The 17253-nt window shown below is 39.9% G+C and overlaps 1 protein-coding gene across 1 annotated transcript in view; it reads left to right on the top strand.

Annotated features, from left to right (window-relative positions):
* Nucleotides 1-17253, top strand: part of GPC6 (glypican 6) — a 772215-nt gene that overhangs the window by 63405 nt on the left and 691557 nt on the right. The window contains exon 2 of the mRNA XM_038759586.1: nucleotides 4691-4849. Within this exon, the coding sequence (XP_038615514.1) occupies nucleotides 4741-4849 (109 nt within the window). The 5' untranslated portion in view covers nucleotides 4691-4740. The remainder of the gene's footprint in view (nucleotides 1-4690; nucleotides 4850-17253) is intronic.

Here is a 17253-nt window from a genome sequence, read left to right as displayed (position 1 = left end):
TATTACTACTGCTGCGGCTCATCTAATGTTGGCTAAATCTGGAATGTGACTGAAAAATTACTACAATTTATTTATTATATCCATAATTTATTCATTATACCTGTAATTAATTTATTTTAAAGTCTGCCTTCCCCTTTAAAGTGTAAACTTATTGTGGGAGGGAATGTTGTCTGTTCATTATGTCATACTCGCCCAAATGCTTAGTACAGTGCTCTTTAGACAGTAAGCGCTCAAAAAATACAATTGACTGACTGACGATTGACCAAATGACTAGACATCTCCACTGGTTCCTGGAAATACCTAATGAAAAGAAGAAATTCTTAGTGTTTTGTATACTGTACCATTCCTGATACCTTGCCAAACTAAAATGTCAAACGTGCTGATAATCCCAAAACAAGTAGTATCTTAAATATGAGTACTGTTGCAACCTAAAAATAGTTGATTTGCAATATAGTTGTCAGACCCTGAGTACCTTGAATACTGAAACAATGTTGCAAATTTCCAGTGGAAAGACGATGTTTAGGGAGTCCCAAGGAGAACTTCATCAGTGCAACCATTGTGTAATTGCTTCCAATCTGGGCAGATTTGGTATCCTTGAGGAAAATGGGCCTAAAATCAGCAAAATTTAATGATATGAGTGTTCACAGTTTCACAAGGAAATACCAGCCAGCTGTTCCGTGCTTGCTGTAATGTTGCTGCAGAAGCAAATATAGAATGGAACTGCTGAAATGAATAAAAATAAATAGATAAAATGATTAGGAATTACTCCCAAGTGTCTTTTTCTTGCATTATAGTGGATCTCAGTATTAGGTCTTCCTTGCTTTTGACTTTTTTTTTTTATCTCCAAGAGAAAATACACGTGCCTTTCCTCTCCCCTGGGCTTTCCTTCCTCTTCCTACACGAGAGTCCCAGCAGTCCGGTCTAAGAAGGTCCAACAGAACTGGTGTCAGTCCTGGAATCCCCAGCCTCACCACCCTCACTTTCCCCAAGCAAAGCCGCTCCCAAACCACCCAAGATGTGACATACCTTTAGGCTCATTTTATAAAATGTTATTTCCAATACGGCAAGGCCAACATATAGTCCTGGCTATACCCCAAACTCCCATACTGCCTGACCACAGAATGCACCATTTCAGCCATAAATGATGGGTAAGGAGGAGGAGGAAGTGAAGGAGATTGGGTGACTTCCTCCTCTGTGATGCTGTGTTACTACCCTGGCTACCCCAGTAGTAGGCTGGTGGTGTTTCTTCTCACTGTTCCAGGCAAAGGTGGGGCCCATTGGTCTAGTGAGAGGTGGGGAAAAATCCCAGATTTCTTGACCATTGCACTGATCTCAGGACATCTGGGCATACTACTCTGGGAAGCAGGCTGCCTAGTGGAAAAGGAGAGCGACGCCTGGGAGTTAGAGGACATGGGTTTGAAATCCCAAATCAGCCACTACTTTGCTGAGTTATTTGGGGCAAGTTCTTTAACTTCTTTGTGCCTCCGTTTCCCCACTTGTAAAATAGGGATTCAATATCTACTTTCCTCCCATTTAATCTATGAACCCCTTGAAGGACAGGGACTGTGCCTGACTTTTTACCTTGTAATTAGTACAGTGCTTGACCCAAGTAATCACTTTACCAACACTACAGTTATTAGAACAGCTTACTCTTTTATCCATCCTGTTTTTAGGTAACTGTAGCGAGCACAGTAACAGTAAAGCAGATGGTTCTTATGTTTTCTTCATGACCCATGGTTTGATAGATATTCTATTAGTTTCATGGGAGAAATTTCTGTGGGGTGGGGGTTTTGAACAACTTTTCAGTTTTTACAAACGATAGTCATGAAAACATGAAAGTACTTTGCTCCCAGTAAGTGATACAAGTGAGAGTGATGTTCCACTTTTACCCCATAGTGGCCTGTCCTTCACAAAATGAATTGTAGCTTGGCTTTGGAATATTCATTACTTGTAAATGATGGCATCCCCACCCATTGGGATTGCTGGATATTAAGGAAACACACTTTATCAGTTTGGGATATGTTCTGATCCATGCTACTGGTGCTTTTTCTTTCTTCAGGTCAACATTTGGTCTAACCTGATTCCCTTACTCCAGTTAGCATCTGGACAAGAAGTTCTTACTATTTTAGAGGGGTACCTCAAATGAAAAAGACAATCTGGTGCACATTCGTTCATTCAGTTGTATTTATTTAGCACTTTCTGTGTGCAGAGCACTGTACTAAGTAAGCACTTGGGAAGTTGAAGTCGGCCACATATAGAGACGGTCCCTACCCAACAACAGACTCACAGTCTAGAAGGCATCACCTAGAAGATCATCAAAACCTAACCAGAAAAAGGTATTATCTCCATCTATTGAGATGTGAGTCCTGTGTGGGGCGGGGACTGTGTCTGACCTGATTATGTTGAATCATCCCAGTACTTATTATAGTGCTTTGCACAGAGTAAGCACTTTCAAATACTACAATTACTGTTATTTTATTAGCATTTATTTTAGACTAGACAGTCTACTGACATCAGAAGATGCCTGATATCAATTCAAATCTAGAAATGAATTTCATTTCTTAAAGTTGCTCTTTCTGGTGAATCGTGCTCATTTCTAATCTGAATCGGCAGTGTGCCTGCTAGGGTGAGATGCATAGATTAACCCAAATGGATTATAATCGAAATTGTGAAATGCTGTGTTTTACATACTATGTCACTTTTATTCTGAGAAGTTTAATAAAATCTTTCTACAGGATTTCATTATAACCTCGTAGTATGCATAGGAATTAGGTAAATATTTGTACATGCCAGGCTGATTTAATGATGCCTGCTACTACCTACCAGCAGATCTCCTCCTGGGCAGCAGTAAAATGCATCAGCATTCTAAGGTGCTGCACAAATTTAATAAATACGTTTACCATTTGTGCAGCGTGAATCTTGCTGGCCCCTGGTGAGTGGCTTGCATAAAACTGAAGTAAATAACAATTAGTATTTTAACAGTGGCATATAAAATCCTGAGAAGCAGTGAAAAATTTCAGTGGGCTAATGGTTGCTGTTTTCCTTTCTGTTTCCTTCTTTCTAAATTAATGAAAGGGTGTTGTGGCTAGAAGTGACTCTACAGTTATTTCACATTTTAAGCAGCACTAAAGTGAAAGAGAGCAGCATATATTTTGTTTGAGAGAATGAAATAGGATAGAAAAAGGAAATAATAAGCTCTGCTTTGAAAAATAAGCTAAGCAAGATAGCAGTAGTGAAAGAGTGGTTTTGCATACATCGATTAGTCAAAATTGCAGCACGTACATTAACATAGTCATTTCCAGAGTGTTACGTCTGCTTAAACACACCCTGACTCTCAACTAAACAGAGACATTTCACTACCAGACCTTTCAAACTGTGTGACCTGTAAATCAATAATACCACTGTCTAGGTCTTGGGATGAAAAAACCAGATGACACATTTCTCTCACTTTCCTCACCCTGGCATGTAGAGGCTCTTTGATGTGCCATTTTCACTGGTTTGAGTTATTCATGAACAGAAATTTTAACAGGTTTGGCGTAGAAGCTTTAGGATCAAGTGATGGGATGACTCTGTCAATTGAATTCTTTTCTTTGCCCTTTGAGTGTTTTCTGTTACAAAAGGCAATCCTTCTGCTTTGAACCGTTACATGGAGTTTAGCTCTCATATATGATCATAGACGATTTTCATCATTTGTTTATCAAATTATTTTTTATATAATTTATGTGGTTCTCTCTGTCCCCCTGCCCTAATCCCCTGTAATTATGGAGCAAGAAATGAGAATTAATGTTTACAGTAATGAATAAGTAATTTGAGGTGTAAATCTATTTTGGGGCTTATTTCCATGCTGGAGGGTTGATTTTCCTTCCATAATAGGGCCAGAAATTTCTTATAGAAACAGTGTTCTGCATCAAGGAGAAATTCACATTTCATATAACACAGCATTTTAATTTCATGAGTTGAAGAATTGGCTTCAACTTCCAGATTGCATTGAAAAAAGCAATCTTTTCAGAACTGCCAGCAAACATCAAAAGATAAATCTGTTGAATTAAATGAGACTTTCTTTACCTTTTACATTGCCTTTTCGTCCAACATAAGGTTTAATTAAACTCTTCAGTGCATTCTTCCACTCTGTGAAGCATTTTCTGGGTTTGTCAAGAAATGTGCACCAAGGGAAATGTGTGGCATCTGAGAACTGCTAAAAATGCACTCGGGCAGGGAGCATTTAGTAAGACAGAGTGAGAGGAAAAGCAAAGAAATATCTTCCTTTCTTACCCTTTCTGACTTAGGGACTTTGGCAACACCACTGAAATATCTATTTATTCTGTTTGATGTTTACAAGGACTGAGCCATAAAATATTACTAACCCTGTCACCAAATATTACTTGGTACATCTCAAATGAAACCACAGCAGCAATAATCTCTTGAACTCTCCAAGTTTTCCTCCTGCCTTGAATGGAGACTTGGGGAGAAATGCAAACTAGAGCTGCATATAGCTGTGTCTTTCAATACATAAACCCAATAAATACATAAAACCAATACAGTGGAATTCTGATGTAGCTCACAGAAGCGGTTAGCACCAAGGCGGGGATTTTAAGCTTAAGGAATTGTATTCTAACCTTTAAAGGAAATTGTGTCCCTGAACATCTGCTTCATTATTTTTGATTATGTCTATCTTATTTTCTCATTCTAGGAGAACACTTGCGCATCTGTCCTCAGGAATATACATGCTGCACCACAGAAATGGAGGACAAACTGAGCCAGCAAAGCAAATTGGAGTTTGAGAACCTCGTAGAAGAAACAAGCCATTTTGTGCGAACCACCTTCGTCTCCAGACACAAGAAGTTTGATGGTAGGTGGGATAGTTTTTACCTCATTCCTATGAATGTTGTCAAATGTTCTGTTTCAGCAGGTTCCCCAGATATTGGGATTAAAAGAAAAAAACTGAAAGAATGACATCAGATTTTCGGGTGGAGATAGGGAATACCCTTCATTTAGAAATTTGGTAGCAATACGTAATGATATATTTCCAGAAGTCATGATGGCTTTTACTGTGTAATACTTATTAAATGATGATTCAATTTTTCATGATTGCTTTTCAAGCAATTCACATTGTGGGGGGAAAGAAAAGAATGTTGAATGGCCACAGATGAATCATGGCCACAAGTAAATGCTGAGTAGGATGGCATTATTTTTCATTACTGTGGTAGTTTTGAATAACATCTGAAAGAATACCAGATATTTTGCTTGGTAGACTCTGTGTAAGTTCAGAAAAAAATTATCTTTTATAATATTTGTTAAGCACTTACTATGTGTCAACTACTATTTCTAAACACTGGGATAGGTTCAAGTTTATCAGGTTGGACAAAGCCCCTGCCTCACATGAGGCAAGCAATCCCTTTCCCAGTCCTCCTTTCCTTGCCTAATTCCTCTTTTCTCCATTAATATACCTATTCCAGCTTTACTTGCTAATGTACATAGACTCTATTTTATAATTAAAGTGCCAATAGTGTTATTTTCTTAAGGATTGAAAGACATGGATTTCAAGTAGATTGACAGCCACTTCTTGTGGCTATGATGTGGAGTTGGAATGGCAGCACAAGTTTGACTTTAGCGCTTAGTACAGTGCTCTGCACACAGTAAGCGCTCAATAAATACGATTGAAAGAATGAGTTGAATTATGCATAGCCAGTTAAGCCTTGTTAAGTGCTGCTGTTTTCTAGCTCTTGAAGACTTTGGAAAGTGTCATTTGTATATTTTGTTAGCAGTACAAAAAATGTGGCCTATTACAGTATCACAGAGGGGATGGTGTCTGGAATGTTCTTTTGAGGGTTGTCATGTTGGTTCTGGCTTTCCTATTTTCATCAATGTGAAGATCAACAGATAAGATGTATTTTAAAGCTAAATAACCTTTGTGTTATTGTATGTAGGCCTTTTCACAATTTTATAGTTAACATTTAGACTTCACTGTATCAGTTTTGGAATTCTGAAGAGTCAATTTTCTTTATAGCAAGCGTTCTTTAAATCATATTTAGAGCACTTACAGATACTGAGTCAGTCAATTTAATGGGCCATTGATTTTGCTCACCTTCAAGATTCAATTGGATATCGAGTGGGATGTGGTCTGTCTATTAGATCATCACATCAAAATCACGTTAGATTCAGGGCATAGTGGAGAGAGAGAAATTTAAAATTTTAAAGCCGTGGTATAAAATGGAATTTTTCGTTTAAATCTGCTCAGGTGAATTTTAATTATAGACTCCTTCAGCTACTCTTAAATGGCAGCTTCCCACAATGGAAGCTGGAAACTGCTTTAAAGAGTATTGAGGGACACAACCTAACCCATCGCTGAAGTGATCAAGTGAAAGCTCCCATTGCTGATTTATCAAACAGGTCAATCACCAAAGACAGCTATATCTTCACAAATAGAAGGCTCATTGGAAGATGAAGAGAAAAAGAAAGGCCATCAGAAGGAGCAAAATCGGGTGTAATGGGACACTAAATGGGCTATAATTCCAAACTTATAGTTAGGTCTTTCTGTGATAACCTCATTAACGAGCTAGCTAAGGAATCAGTGAGACCACTTGCTAATCATAGTGTAAAAGAGCCCTTGTAGATTAAAAATAGAAAGTTTTTTTATTAACGTATGCACACATATCATACATTTTATGTAGTATTTTAATTGTGATCAGACTACCTGCACTTGTATTTATTGTTTGCATGTCCAATGGGGCATTTTCTATCAAGGAAATACTTTCAAGGAAAGTATTAAGGGTTTTTTTATATTATATTCTTATTTCTTCAGTCATCTGAAAGTTATTTCACTAGAGAATTTAACGTTGTGGCACCAATCAATAAGTCATGGGCAGTGCTCAAAATCTTTGCAAATAGCTATATTGATCTCATTTTGGGATTAGTTAAATTTGTTCCAGACCTTCCATATGTTGGAGTTATTATTGTCTCTTACACTGATAGATGAGTGTCCTGGCAGATTGGACAGTCATTCCATTGAAAGTCTACAGTAGCCTATTTGATAAATTTCAGGTGCTTTCTCTTATGTGAGGGAAGTTTGCACCGAGTGAAAATGATGAGACTACTTTACACTGTACTAAACACTGGGACTACTTTAGTACAGTGTCTAGGCCAGTTAATGCATAGAGTGTATGAAATGAGGAAATGAACATTCAGCTCACATTTTAACTGGAAAGGGTTATTTAGTAAGAATTCATTCTAACTAGAAAATCATCAAGGCCGATTACCTGAAACTGACTCAGCTTAAATGAATACTCAAAGGAAATAGGAGATCATTGTCAATACTTCAAAACTTCTCATGATTGTTACGAAACAGAGAGCTATAAAAAACTTGTGATGGGATAGACAGCCCAAAATGAGGAACACGATTCCTGAAATTCCAAAGAGGAAGAGATTCAGGGATTGCTGACCATTGACAATCTGAAGACTCACGAATCACAAAAGAAGTTCCATGGCAATATATGTAACCCTATGACAACACTGTAGATTGTATATGTAACCACAATCCCTCACAAAAAGGAAAGAATCCTATATAGATGGAGAGAAAACATGAATTCCTTAACACATCTTCTACCAAGGTTCTTCCAGACTAACCGGTCGGTGTGTTGAGGCTTGTCCTCAGTACTGTCTTTGAAGAGGTAACTTCCATGATTAAAGCCATGAAAAATGGAAAAGCTCCCAAACATAATGATACTCCTGCAGAAATACCTAATCACTCGAGGGACATAATGCTCATATACCTGCATAAGCTTTTTTGTAGTGTATGGAGCACCAAGAATGCCACAAGACTTCAAAGATGCTAAAAAAAAAAATCACTCTTCTAAAAGAGTTAGGGGAGAACTGACTGTGGATACTCTTCACTTTCCATTACACGTAAAACATTACCCAGACTTCGGTACAGGTTATTGAAATTTGCTTACCAAATCATAATTTAGCTTCAGACCAAAGCCCAGCCCAGCAGATGGGATTCATTTGGCACAGAAGAAACAGGACAAGTACAGAGGGCAAGTCTTCCTATCTAACCTAACCTAATTTCCCCATACAACTCATCACTCCTCTAATGCCAACCTAACTGCCATACTTCTAACTTGTCTCTTTCTACCAACCCTTAGCTCATATCCTCCCTCTGACCTAAAACTCTCTCCTCCTTTATATTCAACAGACCATCACTGTCCCTATTTTAAAGGCTTCCTAAACTCATGTCTCCTCCAAGAAACCTTTTCTGACTAATCCCTCATTTCCCCACCCTATTCTCCCACCTTTCTTCTTAGCCTATGCATCTGAATCTACACCCCTGAAGAATTTTCACACTCACCCACCCACAGTCCCACAGCATTTTAGTGCATATCTTTATACTCTACTGCTTCCCCTCACTGTAAATTACCTTATCTATCACTCCCCTAGACTGTAAGAACCTTGAGGGTAGGGAGCATGCCTATCAGTTCTATTGGATTGTAATCTCCTAAATGTTTAATACAGTACTCTGCACATGGTGAGTGCCCAATAAATACCATTGATTGATTGACCTCCAAGACCTCTATGCCCTGTTTATTACCAACGCATTTGATCCTATCAACAGTCCAGTGTTCTGGAAAGTACTAACTAATTCTGGTCTACTGAAAATTCACCAAGATTCCTCTGATGAAATGATTGGTTGAGTCGAATTAATAATAATAATAATGATTGTGTTTGTTAAGCACTTACTATTTTCAAAGCACTGTTCTAAGCACTGGGGTGATACAGGGTTATCAGGTTGTCCCACGTGGGGCTCATAGTCTTAATCCCCATTTTACAGATGAGGTAACTGAGGCACAGAGAAGTGAAGTGACTTGCCCAAAGTCACACAGCCGATAAGTGGTGGAGCCGGGATTAGAACCCATGACCTCTGGCTCCCAAGCCTGTGCTCTTTCCACTGAGCCACGCTACTTCTGATAGGTGCCCAGTTTGATCCTTTTTCCATCACCAATGGAATGGAGCACTATTGTGTAGTAGGAATAATCCTGTTTTATGCTGTCCTGCTTAAAGATGGAGGTATTTGCTAGATCAAATCAAAATAGACTTCCAATCCACTGGGAACCTCTTCCAGATGAATATGTTCTGACCATCTTTAGAAGTCTTTAAAGACAGTGATTTAGGGACTTCTTTTTTGCAGTTGGCTGTGCTCTAGAGGCATTCACACTGGAATAGTTGGATGGATCCCAGCCGGTCTCTTGGGCAAAAGCCGTGTGTTCTCAAACTCTAGTCTAACAAGAGAACTTAGTGAAGGAAAGAAAAAAAAAACCCTAAACACTGCAAAACCTAGAAGCAAACGTTTTTGTTTGCAAATGTTTCCTGGAGGCCACTGGGGCCTTCTGGGAGGAGTTTATCTTCATTTCCAGGGGTGAAAAACTGAACCCATTATTGGAGTGGAACTGTGGCAGAGCTATTACCTAGAGGTACAAGCTCTTGTGCCCATCTAGCAGCCCACCTCTGCCAACTGCTTTTTTGCTTGCTACTCTCTGCTGGCCATCTATTCCCGCCTGCCCTAGAAAATGAAATGTCTGTGGTGTAGATTCTGTCTGGAAATATACTGAGGTTTTCTCTTCCTTTCCACCCAAACTGATGGTCTTGCCTTAAATAGATTACTTAATTACTGATTAGCTGCTTTACCCCAGTCTTTTTCCCCTTGACGATCTATATGCTGCCTGCTGCTGCACAGATCATTGGGTGCGTTGGAGTGCATTGGGTAGAAGAGGGTTATATTATTCCTTGTCCAGTGTAGGTCAGTAAGGCAACCACAGTCTCACAAATCATGAGAGAGGCTATTAAGATAGCAAATTATTAGAGTTACTATGCAGATTCAGCAGCGCTCAATAAGCTGACAATAAACTAGAAGAAAAAGAAAGTCAACACAAACCCTTTTTTCAGCAACAATACAGAACATTCGTTGTCACCCAATTTTGCTACCATGTCAGTGCACTGTTTGGTGATAGAAAACTAAATAAGTTGTTTCTTTTGGCAGGCTGTGAGAGAATACAGTGATAATAGGGCAGAAATCTCCATAGCAATTGAAGTCCTTGAAAGTTATTTTGGCACCCAATCTCTGATTTGCTTGGGAAACCATGACCTAAGACAGAAAATACATTCAGCTTTACTTACACTCCTGCCACATCCATACTCAATATTAAGTGGCAGAACAAGATTACCTACAATAAAGTCCTTGAATTCAGTCAGCTCACCAGCGTTGAAATTGTCACGGCAACATAGCTCCACTGGACAGGTAACACAGTTCAAGTATTCTGCTGTATTGTGTTGTCATTCATGAGAGGAGAACAGACAATGGCAGGATACCAAACAGCTGATGTCTGGTAAACTGAAAGTGGGGGAACATACAAACCAGGAAGGCGAAAAAAAATATCATTGGCATACTGAAGCATAGTTTCAAACAAGGTAGAATAACAATAAACTGGGTAACATCCCTGCAAGTGAGCTCTCTGGCCTATAGAGAAATGATATTTGAACTAAAGCTTCACAGAGATTTTTGGGACAAACGCATTAGGTAAGAATCTTTAGTGCAAATAATGCAGCAGGGTATGTCAGTGGGTGCTGAAATGAAGAATGCGAAACATCTCCTAGTTAGATTTTTCCTTTGACAAGCCCACTTAAAATAAGCAGGCAAGATAATAATCACCAGATTGTACAGACGGCCCATCTCATTCTAATTCTTAATCCACTTACAGCACACCTCAAAGCAGCTTAAAATATATTTTGCTCCCAGACTAGTTGTAATATTATCTTATTATCACCAATTCCCTTGAATGGTGGTTTTGCTGAACAGCTGTTTCACAGAGAAGCCAATTTCTTTTAAGTATTGCTCTATCAGCAGCCAAAACCAATCCTACTAGTAGGATTCTCTGTCGTGAATGTTAACGAGCAAAAAAGAATCTGCTCGGAAACACTGTCTCAACCCTTAGAGTGACTATAGGCAGAGTACGGAAAATGTTATTTCAATTAAACAAATATGCTAATGCTTAGAGAGAGTTGACATTCATTCAGTACTCTGTACAGCCTCAGGGATGGTGTAAACACGTTCACAGAGAGAATTGTACACATGTAATCAGTTTTGAACAAGATGTCAGTAGATTTAGTTTTCGTCTTGGGCCCGTGACCCCTATTAATTCCACCCCACAAACATTTCTCACCACTTCTTCTCTCTCTCAGACCCAAATTCTGAGCCTATAATCAATCAATCAGTGGTATACACTATGTAGATCACAGAACTAAGGGCTTGGGAGAATAGACAGTCTCAGATGATAAATTACATGTAGGGGGTAAGCAATAGAATTTAAAGGTATGTACATAAATGCTGTGGGAATGGGAGTTGGGTGATTGCATAAGTGTCTCCAGGCTGAGGACTCAAATACAAAGGTGATTTAGAAGGTAAGGAAATAAGATGGGGAGAATCTACTGGTCTGCCCTTGTCCTCTAGCATTTGAAACGAACTGAGCTCTCACTCACAAACTCAATTACAAGTGAGGAGAGGCAGCAAGCTTTGAATGACTCACTGGCTTTTACTCTTCCCCGACACTCAGCACCTCTACAGTCTACTCAGTTGGACACCCATTTCCATCCAACCCCATGAGGGAAGTAAAGGATAGGATGCCCATTGTGGCTTCTAAAAAAACAGGGGGTTGGAGAAAACACACTGGATCTTATCATTCATTGTCATATTTATTGAGTGCTTTCTGTGTGCAGAGCACTGTACTATCCTGCACCCCATCAATGCTTACCCCACCACAATTCTGACCTGAAAAAAATAAACTAATGAGAAGTAGAGGGGCCTAAGTGTCAGAAGGACCTGGGTTCTAGTCCTGTCTCCACTACTTGTCTGCTGTTTCACTTTGGACAAGTCAGTTAACTTCTCAGTGGAAAGAGCACGGGCTTGGGAGTCAGAGGTTATGGGTTCTATTCCCGGCTCCGCCGCACCTGCTGTGTGACCTTATGCAAGTCACTTAACTTCTCTGAGCCTGTTACCTCATCTGTAAAATGGGGATTAAAACTGTGAGCCCCACGTGGGACAACCTGATCACCTTGTATCCCCCCCAGCGCTTAGAACAGTGCTTCGCACATAGTAAGTGCTTAATAAATGCTGTAATTATTTATTACTATTATTATCCATCTGTAAAAATGGGGATTAAAACTGCAAGTCTGATGTGCAACAGGGACTGTGTCCAACCAGATAGCGTTGTATCTATCCTAGCTATTAGGGCAGTGTCTGGCACGTAGTAATAATAATGGTATTTGTCAAGTGCTTATTATGTGCCAAGCACTGTTCTAAGCCCTGGGATAAGTACAAGTGATCAGATTGTCCCATGTGGGGCTCACAGTTTCAATCGCCATTTTACAGATGAGGTAACTGAGGCACAGAGAAGTTAAGTGACTTGCCCGAGGTCATGCAGTAGACAAGTGGTGGAACTGGGTTAGAATCCACGATCTCTGACTCTCAGCCCCCTGCTCTTGCCACTAGTCCACTCTGCTTCACAAATACTAGGGGGTAGGGAAGGGTAAATATGGGATGGGGCTCAGAGGAGAATGACAGATTTGTCCATCTGAGTTGTTGGGTGCTGACTTGAAAAGGCCTGGAGGATCCTCTCCATATTTCCTCTCCTTTCCGCACCATTCAGAGAGAGAGAGATTTGACAGTAGGTAGCACCTTTAGTTTTAGATTGAGGAGACAGATTGGGAGTCAAACTGGTCTGTGAGGCTTGAAGAGAAACACAACATAGAAGGGAGAAATCGTGGAGTTTTTGCTCTTCGAACATGACTGACCTCAAATCTCCAGGTTTGGGAAGAGAACACGTACCAGAAGAGATATGGGCAGATGATGTTCTCCTGGGTCCTGGTTTCCAGGTGGCCCTCTTTAAGCAGTACCTTTGGTCTTGCTCAGTAGGCTCAGATGTCCAGGACTTAGAGGAAAATTTAGTTGATGATGATGATGACATTTATTAAGAGCTTACTATGTGCAAAGCACTGTTCTAAGCACTGGGGTGGTTACAAGGTGATTGGGTTGTCCCATGGGCTGCTCACAGTCTTAATCCCCATTTTCCAGGTGAGGTAACTGAGGCCCAGAGAAGTGAAGTGACTCGCCCAAAGTCCCACAGCTAAGTGGCGGAGCGGGATTAGAACCTATGACCTCTGACTCCAAAGCCCAGGCTCTTTCCACTGAGCCATGCTGCTTCTCTCATAATAATGATAATAATGGTATCTGTTAAGTGCTTACTTTGTGATGGGCACGGATATTGGTGTTTTTATTTTAGCTCTCAGTAGGAAATTTTGTCAAAACATTGTGAGAACAGTAGGACACTTTATGGAATCATTTCTCAAAAGCATAAAGGTATTTTTTCATTTCAGATGTGAAAGCATGGAGCATGACACACTTTTTTTATGGTATTTGTTAAGCACTTACTATATGTCAGGCACTGTACTAAGTGATGGGGCTCACGGTCCTAATCCCCATTTTACAGATGAGATAACTGAGGCACAGAGAAGTTACGTGATTTGCCCCAAGTCACACAGCAGACATGTGGCAGAACCAGCATTAGAACCGAGGCCCACCCGACTACCAGGCAATTGTTCCATCCACTAGTCCAGGCTGCTTCTCAGGTTCTTCCCATTATATCTACTTTTCACCTCTATTTCACCTCTGTGCTCAAATACTAAACAAAAATAGTGCAGGTTGAAGATGGCACTGGTAAAATGTCAGCCTTAACATTCTTAGTACTTACTAAGAAGTCTTGGCTCCTGACTTTAACTGTTGTTCTTCCAAAAAACCGAATCTATGTGGACTAACTTAGAATGGTATAAAAATGGCCACATTACTATGTCTATTTTCTCAGAGACCTCAGAATATCTAAATATGAGAATCAGCATGGCTCCAGAGAAATGAGAAGAAACTCGATATCGTGGCTAGATATATATTTAGCACCCATTTTGCTATGTGCTCACCCTTCTGAAAATTTTTATAGAGTTTCTACCATGTATCGGGGAGCATTGAAATAACAGAATTAAAAATCTACAAGAGCTTTTCAGTCCTTGAAAGACCACCAAGCTGTCACGTGCCTCTGGGCAGGTGAATTATTAAATCACCCAGGAGAACTGTTTGTGTCTTTTCTTTTCTTAAAGATTTTAGGGTATAGAACCCCTACAGAACTTCCTTGGGAGCGTCTTTGGGTCAGTTTTGCTCAGGCTCTTTAGCTGGTTCTACCTCTGCCTCCCTTTCCAACTATGGGCATCCTTTAAGGTTCTCTTCTGGGTTCCTTTCTTTCCTCAATTTACACTTGCTTTTGGAAGCTCAAATGCTCCCATTAATTTAAAAAGTACCGCTGAGTAGTATTTAAATCCCACATCTACTTAACTAGCCCTGACATCTTTCTTTCTCTGAAAACTTGCACTTTTTTCAGCATACAGGACATCTCTTCACAGATGTCCCATGGACACCTCTAATTTAATATTTCTGAAATTCAACATAGAGTCTATGTTCTCAAATCCTCTCCCTTCCTAACATTCCTATCGCAGCTGACCACACCACCATCCTCCCCACCTCTCAAATCTGTAACTTGGTATTATCCTTGATGGCTTCCTCTCTTTCAGACTTCAAATTCAGTTTTTTACCAAGTGGTGATAAAAATGACGACTGTATTTAAGTACTTGAAGTGGGCCGTGCACCAGCCTAAATGCTGAAGTAGGTACAAGATAATTGGGTCGGACACAGTCCCTGTCCCACAGGCTAAGTAGAAGGGAAACCGGTGCGTAATACCTATTGTAAGGATGTGGAAACTGGCAGAAGAGAAATAAAATTGCCCAAGCTCACACAGCACGTAAGTGGCAGAGCTACCTGAGAAACATCACGGCATAGTGGCTAGAGAATGGGCTTGGGAGTCAGAAGGACCTAAATTCTAATCCCAGCTCCATCACATGTCTGCAATGTGACTTTGGGGAAGGCAATTAACTTCTTTGTGACTTAATTACTTCATCTGCAAAAAAGGAATTAGGACTGTGAGCCCCACGTGGGACATGGACTACGAGCAACCTGATTAGCTTGTATCTAGCACAGTGCTTAGTCTATCTAGTGCCTGGCACATAGTGCTTAACGAAAACCATTTAAAAAAACAGGATTAGAACTCGGATCCTCCGCCTCCTAGGCTCATAATCCTTCCACTAGGCCATGATGCTTCTCAAATCCTGTCAGCTCTTCCTTCACAACATTTCAGAAACTGCCCCTTCCTCGCTATCCATGACGGTCCAGTTTGTCATATCCCAGTTTGACTAATTCATCAACTTTCTCTGTGGTCTCACTAATCCTAGTATCTGTCATCACCAGTCTGTACTTTTACTCTGATGCCTAGGTCATTTTTTTTTCTGACCTTGTCTACTAGCTTCTCAAAATCCTCCAGTTCCTTTCTGCATTAAACAAAGTCTCCTGACCATTGACCTCCGGGAATAAGCTGTGCTCTCTCCAACTTGTTCACTCTCTTCTCCTGCTACTCTTACTCTTCATTCCTCTCAAACTAACAACTCACCGTATTTCACATTTGTCTGGTCTACTGCTGATGTCTTGCTTATGCCCTGTCTTCTTCCCAGAACTCCCTTCCCCTGTACGTCTGATGGACGATTGCTCTTTCCATATTCTAAAACCATCTAAATCACATCTTCAAGGGTCCTTCCTGAATTATTTTTAATCTCCCTACTTAATATACCACAATTTAATTCTATTATAACTTTCTCCAATCTGTAATTTATTTTGGTTCCTGTCTCCCTTGATATATGGCTAACTGCTTTTAGGGAAGGCATCTTTACTATTAATTCATTGTACCCTCCCAAGCATCTACTACAATATCTTCACCCAGTAAGGGCTGAATAAATGCTATCGATTGTTTAATCTGCTTGACAGATAGATAAATTCTTCCTTCTGACAATTCAAGCACTCTCCTATTTTAAGTTAAGCCTATTTCACTTGTTCAGTTCTCAGTAGACATGGTGAATAACTGGAGAGCATCTTGCTCATATACTTGAAGTCAGTTATTAAATCACCCTTTAACCTTTTCTCCAGGCTAAGCAACCCCAATTCCTTGAACCTGTCCTCATCGGACCTATCTTCCATCCCTTCAATCATTTTTATCACTTTTCTCTAATCCGTGTTAGGAGTGAAATATGGATTGCTATCATGAGGTCTTCTTTGTGTAACTAAACAGATAGCCTTCTATTCAGCGAAAGGTCAAAGAAGGCAATTCTCACAGTCTCTACTATCTGTGCTTCCAGTTTCTCCCTATCATTGACTCATAGGAGTGTTGTTCTATGCAACATGCTAGGCTCAAAATAGAACAGGTTGTCATTAGAAATTGGAGAACAGGAGTCAGATCAAAGAATGGTGATGCTATCAATCAATCGTATTTATTGAGTGCTTACTGTGTGCAGAGCACTGTACTAAGCGCTTGGGAAGTACAAGTTGGCAACATATAGAGACGGTTCCTACCCAACAGTGGGCTCACAGTCTCGAAGGGGGAGACAGAGAACAAAACAAAACATATTAACACTGTATGATTTCAAAAATCAAACAACCCAAAATTAAAACAAACACATTTTTGTTCCTACTTCTGAGGGTCTCTTTAAATAGCTCATTATGCTCACTGATGGACAAATATTACTTTTGAAATTAACCTCCTTAGTAATAATAATAATGATGATAATGATATTTTTAAGTGCTCATTTGCCAGGCACTGATCTAAGTGGTGTGGTAGATACAAGCTAATCAATTTGACACAGTCCGTGTCCCACATGGAGTCACAGTCTTAGTCCCCATTTTACAGATGAGGTAACTACGGCACAGAGAAATGTCTTGGCCAAGGTCACATAGCAGACAAGTGACAGAGCTAGAATTAGATCCCAGCACCTTCTGACTTCTAGGCCCTACTCTGCCCATCTTATGTTCTTATTATTGTGTCCTTCTGTAGTTGTAAATTAAAAAAAAATTAAAATAGGAAATGCTGAATAAGGCCCCAATTCATAAATATTGAAATATAACGAAAAATTTCCACACTGCTCTCATTCTGAATAATCGATTTCCAGTGTGTCTGGGTTCCTTTTCAAAACAGTATTACACAAGGCTTTCCACCTTTGTTTCAGGCCTCACTGTGTCACTTAGATATTTCTAAAGTAGCATCTCCGATGTAAAGGTCATCGTAGTTC

This window comes from Tachyglossus aculeatus, chromosome 17 (assembly GCF_015852505.1).
Source record: "Tachyglossus aculeatus isolate mTacAcu1 chromosome 17, mTacAcu1.pri, whole genome shotgun sequence".
Lineage (NCBI taxonomy): Eukaryota > Metazoa > Chordata > Mammalia > Monotremata > Tachyglossidae > Tachyglossus > Tachyglossus aculeatus.
The sequence above is the reverse complement of the archived record's forward strand: the minus strand, read 5'-3'. Positions and strand labels throughout refer to the sequence as shown.